The 16,843-nt window shown below is 39.8% G+C and overlaps 1 protein-coding gene across 3 annotated transcripts in view; it reads right to left on the reverse strand.

Annotated features, from left to right (window-relative positions):
* Nucleotides 1-1,200: 1,200 nt before the first annotated feature.
* TMEM87B (transmembrane protein 87B) overlaps nucleotides 1,201-16,843 on the reverse strand; it is a 43,208-nt gene continuing 27,565 nt past the window's right edge. For 2 of the 3 annotated variants that reach the window (XM_036436021.2, XM_036436019.2), the window contains 9 exons: nucleotides 14,185-14,256; nucleotides 12,436-12,544; nucleotides 12,296-12,354; nucleotides 10,634-10,737; nucleotides 8,656-8,729; nucleotides 7,669-7,742; nucleotides 5,087-5,139; nucleotides 4,464-4,494; nucleotides 1,201-3,358 (listed from right to left, as the gene is read on the reverse strand). In XM_036436021.2, the coding sequence (XP_036291914.1) occupies nucleotides 3,299-3,358; nucleotides 4,464-4,494; nucleotides 5,087-5,139; nucleotides 7,669-7,742; nucleotides 8,656-8,729; nucleotides 10,634-10,737; nucleotides 12,296-12,354; nucleotides 12,436-12,544; nucleotides 14,185-14,256 (636 nt within the window). In that variant the 3' untranslated portion in view covers nucleotides 1,201-3,298. The remainder of the gene's footprint in view (nucleotides 3,359-4,463; nucleotides 4,495-5,086; nucleotides 5,140-7,668; nucleotides 7,743-8,655; nucleotides 8,730-10,633; nucleotides 10,738-12,295; nucleotides 12,355-12,435; nucleotides 12,545-14,184; nucleotides 14,257-16,843) is intronic. The other variant, XM_036436020.2, reaches the window with a different exon arrangement.

A 16,843-nucleotide genomic window follows, 5' to 3' on the forward strand; every position in this document is an offset into this window, starting at 1 on the left:
TTGTATCTCTATGGTAAACATACCTGGTAATATAGCTTTGGAATTTCAAAGTAATTATTTTTTTCTGGAAGCACAAGCACACCAGAGCAGAGACCACAAATCTCCTCACTGTTATTATCATCATGTTATCCTATATCCACCTATGTGTCTATCATTTTACTTTTTATTCGACCTCAGAGTTTCCCTGCTTTGCTTTCTCCCGCCTCCCCAATATATCCAGTGAATTTCATGTAACCCTCTTATGCCCTCCTCCTTTGATTATAAAGTATAAAGTAGTAAAACTGCCATTTTCCAGAGCATTTTCTCAATCTGCTGAAATTTTGTTTCCCAACAACTGTCACCTGTTTGGCTCAAATAAACTCATACAAATCCTTACAGGTTTGGATGTTTTCTACATTGACAGCTGTACCTCCTCTTCTAAAAATTTTATGTCCTGCCATCAAATAGTGTAGATATATACAATCTAGCACTAATAGATATTATCAAAAATCAATCACCCAAAACTTCAGAAAGCAATTTATTAAAAGTCAGAACAAATATTAAGGCACAAAATATATCCATTTTTTTAAACAAAAATCTTTCAAATAGTTTTGTCTTACATTCAAAGCAACTTTTTCCAAATTATACAATAATTTAACCATTTAAAATAGAAAAATATAACTTCTTAAGTCCCTAACCTTTCTCCCCAAATACGTTTTCCTAGTTCTAAGGAAGCTTCTTAGTGTATAGTGAGTTCCTGTGTTATATGTACATTTCCCTAAAAGTCTCATTTGTCACTTATATACATCTGATATGCTGAGGACTTTAGTTATCAGTATAAAGCCTGGTGTTTGGTACTGCTTACTGCATGCTGTTGATCAGGCATTTTGATAATATCTATTAGTGCTAGATCAGGCAAAGGCACAAGTACCAAAGCCAGTGACTTATAAACTAGCACATCTCAACTTTAGGCCACTCATGTGCAGCCTAGCACGGCAGACGCAAACCCCTTTTTAGAAAAGGATATAAAAATCACCTTGTATGTACGTTTTTTACACCTCAGTCTCGATATTCTAGTAGTGCAAACATAGTGTACCATATTGGGCAAGTCGATATTCTCTACCGGACATGAAAGATTTAAAAAATTATTTTCTTTACAGGAAACGTATGGACACATTATCTCTCAGCCTTAAAAATTCATGTGCTGATCTGTTTTGTCTCATTTTTGAAATAAATTAACTATCTTTTAAAGCAGATACCAACTAACTCAAAATCATGAAAATTCCCTTTTAATTTTACACAGCATATAAATCTAACATGAATTGCAAATGCTTTTCTAAGCATTTTGCCTAGAAAAACAAAAGAGGACTCTGGCCCTCAGATCCCTTCCTTAACAGGAAGGCCCATCTTGATGGCATCCTAAGAAATTAATGTGACCTGGATGGCCAGTTCCTGGAAGCTTCATGCTGAAGCAGGATGATGGCTGCATGGTGGCCCCTAGGGCGCCCCCTCCTGTTCACATGAGGGGGTTCAGAAGGCCCTCCACAGGAATCCTCGATTCAAGACACCAGGTATCAACCAAGGACACAATAATCACTGGCAGCGACAGGCACAGTGCACACCTTTGAAAAAACAGTATTTCCGACAGCCATCAGGAGGGAAGCTACTTTCTCTGGGTGATGAGGAAAGCCTGCATTTCAGCCTCAGGCTAAGCCATCCAGGGTCCAACATTTATTTTTCCAGGTGCAGAACACAGGGTTTTTATAAACACTTATTGAGGTTACATCAGAGGCAGTTTCCGGTCCCACACTGGCCATTGTTCCCATTCCCACCCCACTAGCTGGCAGCTCCTGCTGGCCGGACGCCCAGGATTCTGCATTCAGAATCCAGCTACAGCTGTATGATTTGGGAGTGAACCTGTCTCGAAAGCTGGGCAGTGGCATTAGGTAAAGATTTTAGGAAGAGGACAGTGGTCACCTCTGTGTCTGAAACAACTTGGGGTAAGAGTGAACTACACCCTTGGAAAGGATATGAATGCTGGGAAATGTACAACGCTGCTTGATATTCACGACTGAAAATAAAGTTGACAGTATCTTTTAAGAGACATTACTACTGACCTCAGGATGGAAATAAATCTTTTTTTACTAGCTCCTGTGAAATGGATAAATGAGAAGTAAATTCCAAAGAAAAAAAGTTTGTTTTGTGGCCTCACAATGAGATAAAAAAGGAAGATTATATTTAAGTGTTTGTACTGTGATGCTTCTCAATCAAAATCTGTGGGATCGTTCTTCACTCACAAGAAAGACACGTGACTCCAGCTTTAATTCCTACTCTAAAGGTCACTAGCGCTTTGATCATGAAAGCAGCAAATATTCACACTTCCATCAGACAACTTTCAACTGCCTTTCAAATTTAGAATGTTCTGCATTAGAAAAAAGTCAAGTTACACATAATAAAATAATGTATAAAACATGGTTGAAGGTTAAGACATTAATTACAAGACTAACAGTGAGGTACAGTACCGTTTAGTACTCTGCAAGATTACACACAAGGTAAGGTTCTAGTTCCCTCCACGGTCGCCCCGCTGGCCGGGAGGGCGTGCTCTGAGGGAGCCACTAGCCAGGTGTCCGCCTCCTGCCCGCAGGTTCAGCAGCAGCACACGCACATACAGCCTGAGTGGGGGGACAGTGGCCGAGCAAATCTTTGGAAGTGACCCTCAGGACCACTCTCTCCATGCACTGTGTCCACTGAGCTGAGAGAGCGAAGACGTCCAGGATTCGATGAGCACGGTGATGACAGACTGGGCTTGTGCAAATGTGTGCACCTTGGTCACATAAATATCCGATGTTCCGGCGTTAGCCACGTTCTTATTATCAAGTCACTTCAGTATAAAAGTCAAAGGAAATTACTATGGCATCTAGTGCCCATAAACCCAGGAGATGGAGGCAGTGTTTGGCCATGCTTTACTTGCCTCAAAGGTCAGTGGGAGAATAGTAAGAGTGTTTATGTAAAAATAACGCTTCAATCTGGAACTGCCATATTTTCCAGAAAAAAAGAGACAACCCAATCCACACGTCTGCCATCCACCAGCTTAGGGCTTTGGGACATATGTTTTATCAAAATACTTTTCTTAGGTGATTTCTAAGTAGGGCAATTTAATGGGCATTAAACTGACATTCAAGAGCCAGCTTAAAAGGGGTACAGAACCCATCAGCCCACTGAATTTTTAATTTGAATACATAAATTTCCAAGATAACACTATAAAAACGTGTTGTGTGACCTCCTTTAGTCCTGGGAGTCCTCCACTGTTAAACAGGTTTCACATTATCTTTTCTGAAGAGAACATTTTTTCTGCCATTTCAGATCTGGTCATAATTTCCTAAAAAGGAAAAAACAAATAAATAAAAGATTTTCTTCCGGTATCTAACAAAACTCCTGAATCTTTCAACAGTCATGGTTTTTGTGGAGAACTGAGTATATTCCACAGTATACAGAGAAATGTTAGGTATAAAAAATAAAACCACATAACCCATACTCCCTAGTACGTCTAGTCGGTTACCCGCTGAGAAGTACAGGGAACGTCAACGTCCCACTGGCTAGAACGCATCCTGAGGTCAGAGTCATCAGGGAGAGCAGGAACAGCTCATCTAGGTATTCACCTCTCTTTACCAATTAACATACTTTTGAATTAGAAATCATGATTTATCAAATGAATACTATAAATGCTCTTTTAAGAATAATTCCATGGTAGAGTTATAAATCCGGAAGTTTGACAGTTTTGCATCTGGGTACAGGTACACTGCAGCCTTTCTAAGCTCCCCATCCCACGACAAGAGTCACCAACTGGCTGACGGCAAAGAACCAGCCCTGCTTTGATCATGAAAGAACAGAACTGACTGCAGGGTCCCCGTTCTTCAGCCACCGTGCAAGTCACTCCTCAGCACCACTGACCGCCCTCGACTTCACATAAGCTCGCGCCCCGCAACCCCTCTTCTCATTCTTATGCTTCACACTCCTGCCCAACTTGGGCTACCTTCCAAGGTCCAGATGATCCATAACTAACCCCTCCCCCCCAAAAAACAAAAACAAAAAACAACCAAAAAACCTTCCTAGATCTGCATCCTTTATTCAAATTTCCTTAGTAAATGAAAATCAGTCAGAAACTTGATTTAACACCCCAACACAGTATCTTCAAGTATGAGATTAAGTTAGACAAACTGCCATCTTTTAAACTCTTCCTATACACAAGATGTAGAAAATCAAAGACTTAAAATCTCCTAAAATAATTCTTCCCTTTCTTTATACCAACAAGCATTTATCTTGCTCTTGCTTTCAGGATCCAGTTCCTTTAAACTTTACCCACTAATCAGCATTATCTTTCAGCTTGCTCACTCTGGGATCGTTTTAAAAAGTAACTTTCAACTGAAATGCACTTCTACTTTGTGAAAATAACAGACCCAAGGAAGTCAGCGAAAATTCTTTACCTCATCTGAATCTACCAATACCGGAAGAGCTCTGGAAAAAAACAAAGGGGGAGGGAATGTTATTAAAAGGCCAGTGTCTCTACGAAAGCTGAACATGAGCGCACTACGCTCCACTGTTTTCTCTTGGATGGACAGAGCCACAGTGACGAAGACCCGGGCTCACCACTGCAGAAATGGCTCTGGAGTTCTAGTGTCAAACAATGCTGATAAAGAAGACCAGGAAGAGCTCCGAGTTCCTATTTTCCTATGCTCATGCTTTTCCTCCAGGAGCTTCCTCACCACACACCGTCATGTGGTTATATGTGATTTACATGTTTGAACTTCTCCATAATGAAAAAGTTAAAACAAAATGATTCTGATCCTATAAACTTAGATCTGAAAAGGCTGGAATAGGTAATAAGGCACAAGTATTAAAATAGTTGTACAGTGAAAAAGGGAGAAAGAGAGAGCAAGGCAAGGCTGTGTTTTCTTTGCAATTCAATGTGAAGTAAAACAGTAAATCACTAGTGAAGAGGGCTATAAAAACCCGGAGGTCTGAGGTCTGAAAAGCACATGACAAAGTATGAATTCATCCCTTCACACTCGGGCCAAAATGTAGATTCAAGCTCCAACAGGACACTTACACGTCTGTGAATGAAGAGGGAATATTTTCTTCCACCCACTTCAAATCTTCATCCTGGAGAAATAAACACTTACGTATTCATTCTTGCTTAATATTACTTGAAAACAGAATTTTTAAACAGAGTGTATATAAAATTTAAGCATTTAAATAAAATGCATGACATTCTTTTAATTTGTATATATTCTAAGATGTTGGCACTAATGCCACAAAAAAATTATGCCAGTATTTTCTTAAACAGGCAAACAAAAATCTGGATTTTTAATTTTTATATTCTTGGTTTTTGTTAGCTGTGCAGTTATTTTTCATCCTAAAAACAAAACAAAACGAACACACACACACACAAAGAATGGATTTATACAATAGGAAATAGAAAGAAAAATAGTGATTTGTACTGATTTCTTTACTCTGAGCATTTATTATGCTTCCTAATTTGTTCAAGTTTTTATGAATTTTTATTTTTTCAAAAGAAAAAAAGAGGATGGTACAAATATTCTAACTTTACAAAAGTTAAATCACTTATATTTATGCTCTCCTCTCTATAGATAAGAAAATGAAAGCAGGTCATTTAGACTATCTAATTTTTTTTAAACAGATACTTGCTTATAGTTACCTCACTGAGAGAGAGAGGGGAAAAAGGTATAATGAATATTTAGGTTTATAATGTAAAATAAATCAAAATGTTTCTTTGTGATCTACCTGGATACATTAAATATTCTGGTTCTAGAATTAATAACAACTTGCTTATCTAGAGACAAAGCAACTGAGCCAGTATTAATAGGAACCCATTTCTCTGAGTGTCAAATAGAAATAAGTCAATGAGAGATCAGGCCCGGTTTCTGATCAAGAACTGAATACAGTTCATTTAGAAAAATGAAAAGGCTTCCCACTGATGTGTTTGCAAACACTGAGCTTTAAAATAAACTGAGATATATTCCTAAAACAAGAGGAAAATACCTTAACGTAGTGAAAGTTTAAAAACTGTAACACTAGAGAATTAAAACTATTGTTAATTTCTTGAGATTTAAATTACCATAAAACTACTCAAAGAATACATTATAATTATTAATTACCAAAAATGAAACTTAAGAGAATTTACTAAATCCAGCAAAATTATTCTGACAGGTCACCTATCCTGTCAGAACTATGTGCATACATGAATTTTCTATACCGTATTGATCTAACATTTTTAATTGTAAGACAGCCGTATAAAACTGTGTGAGACCTGACCAGGCAGCTCGGTTGGTTGGATCATTGTTCCATGCACCAAAAGGCTGTAGGTTGGATTTCCAGTCAGGGCACCTCCTAGGTTGCAGGTTCCACCCCCCGGAGGGGCATGTATGGGAGGCAACTGACCAATGTTTCTCCTGTCAATGTTTCTCTCTCTCTCCTCGCTTCCTCTCTAAAACCAGTAAAAACACTATTTGGCATAAAGCCTCTTTTGTTTGAGCTGGTTTGAACTTACTAGTATATAAGTTGCCACTCACCAGCCTCTTGCTGGCTCCTGCATAGCTCCTATGTTGCGGGCTGCGTGGTGGGGAAGATGTATTTTTGCTGGGATGGCTCCTGTGTTTGCTCCTGCATTAGCAAGGGCCACTTTACTGGACTGCTTTGTCTAATGGCTCATGAGTGGCAATGGCTCCTTGGGCTACGATAAAGACTCTTATATACCCCCCAAAAATAAAATAAATAAATAAAATCAATAAAAACATACCCTTAGGTGAGAATAAAAAAAAAAAAAAAGGTATAATAGGCATTTCAATTTTGCTTAATTACTTTCATAATTACCTCTTTTCTGCATAAATCATATGCAAAAAAGTAAAATACTTTAAAACTAATCTCTGCTTATATTTTGTCTTGTTTAAGCTTCATTTTTTTAAAAAAATGCTAATTTTTTTAACTGAATACGTAATATAGTAGAAGTCCCTTCCCAACAGATTATGTTACCAAATGATGCCTTCAAAATCACTTTTAAATGCTGAAAAACTAACACAAGCTTTTATTCGAACAAAGCTTTTCCACCTTTATGGGCAGGGAGTCACCTATGGACTCCAGCTAGAGAGCAGATACTGATTCGGCAGCTCTGGAGTATCTGAGTCTGCATTGCTGACAAGTTCCCAGGTTCTCCTGCTACTGTTGGTTGGAGAACAGCACAGAAGCAGCAGGATCTACAGCAGTTATGGGTAAAGGCTTAACCAATATTGCTGCTACTTGCTAACATTTATTTTCATATAAAAAACATTAGTAAAAAATGTTCTCTTGCCCTGGATGGTGGCTCAATGGTGAGAGCATTGGCCTGTGGACCAAAGGGCCACAGTTTTAATTCCTGGTCAAGGATATGTATATGGGTTGTGGGTTCACTTCCTGGCCTGGTCGGGAGGCAGCTGGTTGATGTGTCTCTCACACATCAATGTTTCTCTCTCTTGCTCTCTTCCTACTCTTCCTTCCTACTCTCTAAAAAAAAAAAATCAATGGAAAAATAACCTTAGGTGAGTATTAAAAAAAGAAATGTTCTTCTGGTGGTCAATTAAAGTGACAATTTCTTAAGTATTAAAGACTGAACTATTAAAGATGTATGTTACTCACAAAATTATCAGAAGTTGGTGGTTTAGCTGTTCCATTGGAAACCGTTTTTGAGGTCCTTAATTTTATTCCTTCAGCTATAATAAAAAATGTTATAGAGACAAGTTTATAAAATTATAAAATATTTTCCTTCATAACATCATATTTAATAACTCATCAAGAAATAATACTATAATTTTTAAAAGAAGAATTAACAGTATTTTCTATTTGGTTGTGCTTCCTTTTTCTCCTCCTCTCTCTCCTCCTTTTTGTAAGTTTTCATCTCTTCTGAAATTTCCTTGTCTTCACCAAAGTATTCATGTAGATTTTTAAATATGTTTGTAATAATTACTTTTCAAATCTTTCTTGCTAAGTGTAATATCTAGGCCATCTCCTGATCTCTATTGACTGATGGTTCCATTAACTATGGGTCACAGTTTTCAGTTTTATCCCAAGTCTAATAATTCATCATTGCAAACTGGACACTGACAATGTAACATACAGACTCTGGGTTCTCTCATCTTCCTCGGGGAAGAGTTGCATTGCATTCTATTCAAATGACTGATTAGAGTATTATGGTAAAATTAACAAAATGCTATGTAGAAACTAAATAGAAATATGAAATTAGCACTAAAACCACAATCAGAAATGCTTTGGACACAACTGGGAAATTACAGATGTGCCTAATTTTAAAGAGCAAGAATAGATGACTCAAAAAAATTGAGAAATCACCAGTAAGATGAATATATACCAAATCATTTTTGTAAAAAGCAGTATACCTACCTTACTAGAGCAAATCAGTAACGAAGCTCAAACTACATTAATAATCTTGAAAATTTCATTACTGATTCCTCTTTTATGAGTATCTAGCATAATAGAAGTTTCTACAGATATAATTTAAAAAATATTTTATAAGAAAAAAAATGTATCTGACCTTACATCACAGGTAAAGATATCACTTTTTGTTAAAATATATACAATTATCACTCAGTAAGAAAACATCTCACTCACTTAAATTTTCAGATGTTACCATGTATTCTTCAACTTCATCATCCGAATCATCAATTAAGGGCATGAAGGCATACCTGTGTCAAAACAACAGTTTTACTAGTGTGTTTAAGGCTGTTCAATTTTCATCTTTTAGCTAAAGAGTCATTACACATAAAAACATCTACAATTTTTAAAGTTTCACATAAGTTAAAGCAAAAAATTAATTATTGCCAAAACCGGTTTGGCTTAGTGGATAGAGCATCAGCCTGCAGATTGAAAGGTCCCAGGTTCGATTCCAGTCAAGGGCATGTACCTTAGTTGCGGGCACATCCTCAGTGTGGGAAGTGCAAGAGGTAGCTGATCAATGATTCTCTCTCATCAATGCTTTTAACTCTCTATCCCTCTCTCTTCCTCTCTGTAAAAAATCAATTAAAAAATTAATTATTTTTACTATCAAATTAGGAAGGTTTTTATTGTGAAGTAATTGTGAGAGAGATCTGTCTGGAGAGCAGTTCTGCAACGTGCCATGTTCAGGGAGGGGACTCTTGTCCATGTCAGGTCTCCCTCCCTGCTCACACCGTTTAATTCATGCCCCACAAAAGAGAAACTGCTAATCTGACTGTGAAAATAAAACACACGAGTGAGCCACGTTTACTAGGTCCAACAGCATTCAGAAAACATTGCTGATAATAATGGCAAAAACCCTAAAAATAAAATGTTTAATATTCAGGGACTGTTTCCATAAATTATGCTACATTCATAACATGGAAGGCCATATAGCCATTAAAGGTAACATGGCAGAATGGTAGATCCACACCAGATAATGTGTATACGTTTTTTTGTTTTGTCTTTTTAAAGTATTACATATGTCTCCCTTTTCTCCTATTGACCCCTCCCTGACCACTCCCACCCCACAGTGTCCATGTCCATTGGTTATGCACAAATACAAGTCCTTTGGTTGACCTTTTACATTCCTCCCCTCCCCTGCCTTCCCTCTGAGGTTTGACAGTCTATTGGGTGCTTTTGCCTGCTTTTGCCTCTGGATCCATTTTTGTTCATAAGTCTATGCTGTTCATCATATTCCATATATGAGTGAGATCATGTGATATTTATCTTTCTCTGACTGGCTTATTTTGCTTAGCATAATGCTCTCCAGGTCCATCCATGCTGTTTTTTCTTTTTTACAGCAGCATAGTGCTCCACTGTATAGATGTACCAGTTTTTAATCCACTCATCTGCTGATGGGCACCTAGGCTGTTTCCAAATATTAGCTATTGTAAATTGTGCTGCTATGAGCATAGGGGTGCATGTCCTTTCTGATTGGTGTTTCTGATTTCTTGGGATATATTCTAGAAGTGGGATTACTGGGTCGAATGGGAATTCCACCCATTGAGGAAACTTCATACTGTTTTAATGTGGATATGTTTTAATAAGAAGGTGCAGAATAGTGTATACATATAAATATATATTACTGTTATTGTGTAATTTTAAAAAGAGACACTCTCCCCCACACACCACACACTGGTACCTACTTACACACTTTCCTCAGTGCTTTTCTTGGGGAACAGGAATGAGGTGGAAGAGGCGGGGCTCCCTGTCACATATTGTCTAAAGTGCAACGTTCTGAACTTAGCATTCAAGTCTTTGCCTTTCTCCAGTGTACACAGCATGAACCAAACTGCATGCCTTGATGACCTCCAAAGCATACCTGGTTTTCCCACTACCCCAGAAATGTTCTCTCCTTCCCTGCCCTGCTCCTTCCCTTATGACGAAACAGGAATGCTGCCTTTTGGAGTCTTCCTCACCTGCCTCCACCTGCCCCTGGACTCACCTGACATGCCTCTGATTTCACTGTCTTGCATCTGTGATGTGTGTCTCCCCACCTGACCATATACTCTTGACAAGCATGGACTACTCTCCCACAGTCTCTACAGACACATTAACATCACAGCAGTATCAACAAATGCTTGCCAAACCTGGCTATTTCTCTGTTAGGTACCTTTGATTATTTGCTGATGGTCTCCACAAAAACATTATTACCATAAGGATAATTGAAAAGAGGAAGCTCCAAAATGCTTCATCAACCCAGATTTCCATCCAATCCTAAAATAAGAACAATACAAACATAAAAAGTTAATTTTCTAATAAACTTAAACATATAGATTTTTTATTTGAATAGTGTGCAATGACAAGTCCTAATGAAATCTTTCCAACCAGTTAAGTCTTTCAAGTAAATAAGTACACATTTTTAAAGAAAACATAAACTAAGAAATGCTATTTTACAGAATTAACATTAATGGTTACTTTTGGCTTACAGCCAATCAGATGAATAAAACTCTAATATAAATTATATCTCATCGTTCATAAAAAGAATTAGTTTAAAGGCACTTCAGAGGTCGTTTTAATGTATTTTCTTTAAGAGAACAGATATGAGGTAGATTAATTGCAGAATTAGAATCAAATTGACAATGGCTGCAGTAGCCCCTCTTATCCACCGTTTTACTTTCTATGGTTTCATTACTTTGGTCAACTGCAGTCCTAAAATATTAAATGGCAAAGCCCAGAAATGAATAATTCAAAAGAAATTTAGAGAGAGAAAACATATTCACATAACTTTTATTACCGTATACTATTATAATTGTTCTATTTTATTTTTATTAATCCCTTACTGTGCCTAATTTATAAACTTTATCACAGATATATATATATATATATATATATATATATATATATATATATATATATATATCTATATGGAAAAAAAATAAAAAACATAGTACACTGTATATATAGGGTTTAGTACTATCCACAGTTTCAGTCCACTCCTTGGAATATATCCTCCTCAAGTAAGGTGGGGGGGGGGGGGAGAACACTGCTGTATTTTTGACAGTAGAATTTCTGATGCAAAAATCTCAATGCAGTACTTCTGCCAATAGATTGTTCTGCTTTTAATGAGACAGGAGATTTTATCATGATGTTTGAAATGTTTCTAAAGGGCTGTTGTTTAACATTATAAACATTCCCTTCCATAAAATTTTAGGATTAACAGAAAGATTTAGAAAACAAAGGTGAGGGAAGGAGAGAAAAGAAATTCCAGAAAGTCAGTCTCTGATCTCATTAACTCATCCCTAAGGCAACGGAAGTCCGGACTGTCCGAGGGCTGCTTGTAACTGTTCACACAGAACTAGAGAAAAGGTCCTAATCAAGACGCCCCCAAAAGAGGGCCTTTTAGGGTTTCAGTCTAAAAAATATCTCCCAACTCAAGAACTCATGGCAAGCATCTCCTGAGTGTTCATAATGGGTGTATCGCCTTAAAAACACATCAGGCTGAAGGTTTACAATCCCATTAGATATGGAACAGCCCAAGTTCATGGTGTGCAGGAAAAAAAGAATTTCCTGCTACCTTAAATTATAAATGAGAGAATTATCTTTCCGAATCTATGAAAGGAAGTTGAGAAAAGGGCATAACTAGAAAAGCAGATTTAGGAGAAACTTTCGGATTTATTGGAGGAGGCCTACATTTTTATAATTCTATATAAAATATTTCAAGGTAAACAGAAAATCTCCCCTGCAATTACCTCGATTTACAGACTAAATTCTTCAAAAGTACACACAAAAAAATAGTATAATTAAAAACAAAATCTATTTAGATTGTACTTACTGATCGACATTTTGCAAATCTAAATGTCATAGTTGTCCACACCATAAACACGACAGAAGCTGAAACACACACAAAAAAGTCAGCTTTGCAGGAAATGTAATCCTGAAATAATGTTATAATTAGAAAAGTTCATTACTTACCCAGCACAGCAAAGATCAGAGTATTTGTAAAGTGCCTGTATAAAGAAAATTTCACCATGTTCTTTCTTAGCCTCAGAGTCTTCATAGTTTGTGCTGAACTTATAAAAATGTGAACAAGTTAAGGAAAAACATTTTAAAATATAACAAACTAAAATCAAAATAAGAATCTTTTACATTTCCAAAACTGGTACTGCTGAATACAGTTCCATTAACTTAAAGGTAATAGAAACACAGAAAACTTAATTTTAGCCGGTGCTGTATAATCATGTTACTGATTTATCGCAGATTTTGCTTTAAAATCCGCTTCTGAAAGACCCTGGAGGAAAACACACAAGCAAGAAGCCCCATGACGTCCTCCTCAGGTCCCAACCCACAGGCCGGAGCGGCGCAGGGCCTGCCAGCCCCTCAGGCAGGCTCCCTGCAGGTCCTGGGATTTCCCACTTGGCTTGTGCTTTTCTCTTTCTCTCTAGTCAATTCTCTGACTGTAATTAAGAAATCGTATCATTTAGCAGTTCCATTTTATCAATTAAAAATTGAAACATGTCAAATAAAACAAATCTGGACTTAGGTAAGGACAGACTTCTTTCCAAAGACAATTGCAGAAGAAAGAATGTTCATTGTAAGATCTTTAGAAGTCCCAACGGTCACACAGGAGAGGGCTCTGCTCTTCCAGGGAGGAGGAAACGGGACTAGAGAGCTCAGGTGTGGGGCAGGGGGTGGCATGATGGGACAGTGCATCAGGGAACGACTTTCCTGGGGTCTGCAGGTTTCCGGGGGGGGGGGGGGGGGGGGGGGTTTCCCAGAGGCCTTGGGGGACGAAAGCTCAGGACCTGGGGGGAGGTGACAGCTGTGTGGTCCACATCGGTCAGCCGGTACATAGGTCTGAGTATGGCCTTGGCACAGGTAAGCCCGGGGGCGTGGGAATCCCATCTAAGCCTTACAAAGGAGAAGGGGGTTCTTTGTAGTAGCCTCTTCCCAGAGTGGGAGGGCGGGGCTTTCCTCACAGCAGTGGTTCACCAGGAGCTCAGGCTCCTGTGACGTTCACACTCTCAGGTGTGAAGCACAGAAAGGCCTCTGCACAGGCTCCTCAGCAGCGAGGCTGAGAGGCAGCCAGTCTGGCTGTGCATGGGAGCTGCGTCTCTGGAGCTCAACACCAGCTGTTCATGAACCACACACAGAAATTACAGAGCTGAGCAAAAGAATGCAAGTGGAAAATTTTCCATTTATGCCTATTTCAAATTCCAAATACTCACTAATCAAAAACTTCTTTTTAAAAGCAGCTAAAACCACCAAAACTGATTTTCTAACTGAGCAAAAAGTTGCAAAAGATCAATGTCTAAAATCACACAATCCAAACAATTAAGCTACTCTCAGAATTTATAAAAATGCAAATGTGCTGTATTCCTTAACCAGTTAACTGCCACGATATTTTGCATTTAATTTAAAAAGTTCCACCGCTTGCATCTATCGACGCTTACGGCGTACAGATGGTTAAACGTTATCAAGACAAATACTTTTTAGAGATTCTCGACTAAAACCAATTTTCTGTGTCATTTAATAACTAAAAAGTGCTGCTAAAAGCCAAGGAATAAAGAGATCAAAGGCAAATTCAGAACTGCCTACGCCTGCACTTACCAAAACACTGCTAATGGAGGGAAGCGTAACGTTCCTCACATTAGAGCCAAGGGTTAGGACAGTGGACGGTGCACCATCCGGAGGAGCAGCCGCGGGACCCGCAGGAAAGGATATCCACCAGCACAAGCCAGAGTCAAGAAGAGACAGAGGGAGGCTGGCCAGAAGCACAAGATCAGAGTCATTGGCCTGCAGCAAAACAGCAAAAAACAAAACAAAACGAGCAGAAAACACAGGAGGAGAGTCATGAGAAAGCCTGTGGCTTTAAAATTTTTAGGCTATTTCTGCTATCACTTCAGAGTTAGATTTGTACCAGATTAGCAGCAATGAATTCACCAAAAGCAAAGGAAGCAAGGGTCCTTATGCAAGCACTCAAGTCTCTAGGCAGCCCTGCTTCTTTGCTCGTCATTTGTATCATATGGGAAATCCACTCTCTTTTTGTACAGAGAAAGCAGACCTTCAGTAATAAAAATTACCAAACAGACCTAGCCAGTCTGGCTCAGTGGATAGAGTGTTGGCCTGTGGACTGAAGGGTTCCGGGTTCGATTCCGGGCAAGGGCACCTATCTCGGAGGCAGGATCCTTCCAGGTCAGGACTCGTGCAGGAGGCAACCAATCGATGTGTTTCTCTCACACCAGTATTTCTCTCTGTCCTCTCTCTCTCCTACCCTCTTTAAAAATCAATAGAATAATATCGTCAGATGAGGACTAAAAAAAAAAAAAAATCATCGAACAGCAACCTAAAAGCAAGCACCTTCTTTTAGGTAAATTTCCTTCTCGCACCATGAAACATTTACAACTCATGGATTTCTTCATGACTTTTATCTCACTTTTTATTAACATTATGCCTCACTAATCTTTCACCATGTTTTCCTTATTTCCTCACCCCAATTTGGCTTCTTCTGTGATGGAACAACCCAAAGCAAAGCTGTCCATAAAGGCGAGAAATTACCCTCATTCAAATCCAGACGGAATTAGAGCCTCAGAGCTGCAGTCCTGCCTCTCCCCCTCCCAGGGTGCGCGCTGCCCGCCTTTCCTAGGCCAGGTGAGAGGCCCCTGGGGTCCCGCCTCCCCCCCTCCAGGAATGTCCGCACCGACTGCCCCTCTCCTAGGGCAGGCGAGCTTCCTGCAGTGACGCACCGGCCAGAACAGGACCTGCAGCCCTAGGATCACATGCAGAACAGAGGAATGTCCTTTTACCTTTTCAACAACCAAATGTCTTCAAATGTGTTTTAATATGAAAATTCCTACTAAGATGTTTATTCCACTCTCTGACTAGTAGCTCTAGACAGAAGTAGAATACGATTTTCAATCAAGTTCCGTCAGAAACAACTCTTTAAATCTCAAGTACTATTTCTTAACGGGACACCCTTAGACACTAGGGGACCCATGACTATAACCTGGAAGGACTGTGAATGCCCGCTGTGTGGGTGGGAGCACACCTAACCCTGTGCAGAGGCTCCAGGCCTCTTCCCACTTTCAAAGGCATCTGATCCCAGGACTCAAGCAAGACTGAGGACCCCTGCTTTAGAGAATAAGGCTAATAAAGTTAACGTTTTGTTTTCTTGTAACTTGGAAGCAAACTGAGAATTCACAAAGAACGGGCAGACCTGGCCTAGAAGGACCCCCGGAGGGGCTGGGAAAGCCTCAGGGCACATGGCAGGCCCAGCTGCTCCCTGGAAAGCCTCAGGGCACATGGCAGGCCCAGCTGCTCCCTGGAGAAAGACGGGGCTGCCCCGCCACCTTCCCCTGAACACAAAGGTGAGAAAATGAAAAGAAATACAAGGAAGACAAAGTAGCCTTTCATGTTAAAAGCTAAAACACAAGTATCAAAGACAATGGGAGACAAAAAAAAAAAAAAAAAAAAAAAACTTGGTAAAAATGAAACATCTATAGGAGAGTTTCAGAAAGAACATAAATGCCAAAGGAAGAAATGGCAACATGGCCTCAGCCACCTAAACAAGACGCGTAGGAAAACAGCGCTCTGGTCCTGCAGATCCTTGCCTTCTGCTCTGGCCAGGCCGTAGCTCCTCCAGAATTCTCCATTTCCGTGAGTACACGTGCAAGGCCCCTCTGGACAGGAAACACATGGGGGTACCCAGGCTCCAATGAGTCCTGAATCAGGAATCAACTCACACTGCCCTCAGACTTCTGCTGTACTACGTCTTCTGTCCGCCCCCTCAGCCAAACCTGCTCTCCTGCTGTCCTACTGCAACCTCCTGCCGCCTTGGGAATCCCTCTCTGCGCCTCTGAACTCTAGACTAGCCCTGTAACCGAAGCTCTCCCAACCTCCACTCCCTACCAACTCCTGGTTCTCCCACCTCCCTCTACGTGGTGCTCCTCCTGCGCACAGTCCGTCCACCGGGCCTCTGGCTCCTCTCCTCTCGCTGTTCTGTGTTCTCCTTGGGCCACTTCCACCCTGCGACCTTCTCTTGAACAAAGGCGATCTCCACCTTCACCACCAGTTCTGACTCCTCTTGCAAACCTAGGCTGGGATTTCCAACTCTTTCTCATTCTTATTCTCCAGCAGCTCAAACCTCATCCACACGGCCCCTTCTCCAAGGCACCACCTTGAGAATGGCAACTCTGCCCCAGCTCCCCAACCAAACAAGACTTGGGGGACTTCTCTGGAGCCTTCTCCTTTTCTGCCACCATTTCTAGCAACTCTATCATGTGGAGTTTTTCTTTGTTTCCTCTGCCCTCACCACTGACTACGTAACATTTTAAGGAAATATAATAAATGACTTCTTACTAGACTTCCTGTCTCTTGCCTCTCA

The sequence above is a fragment of the Pipistrellus kuhlii genome, unplaced genomic scaffold (genome assembly GCF_014108245.1).
Source record: "Pipistrellus kuhlii isolate mPipKuh1 unplaced genomic scaffold, mPipKuh1.p scaffold_m20_p_13, whole genome shotgun sequence".
Taxonomy (NCBI): Eukaryota; Metazoa; Chordata; class Mammalia; order Chiroptera; family Vespertilionidae; genus Pipistrellus; species Pipistrellus kuhlii.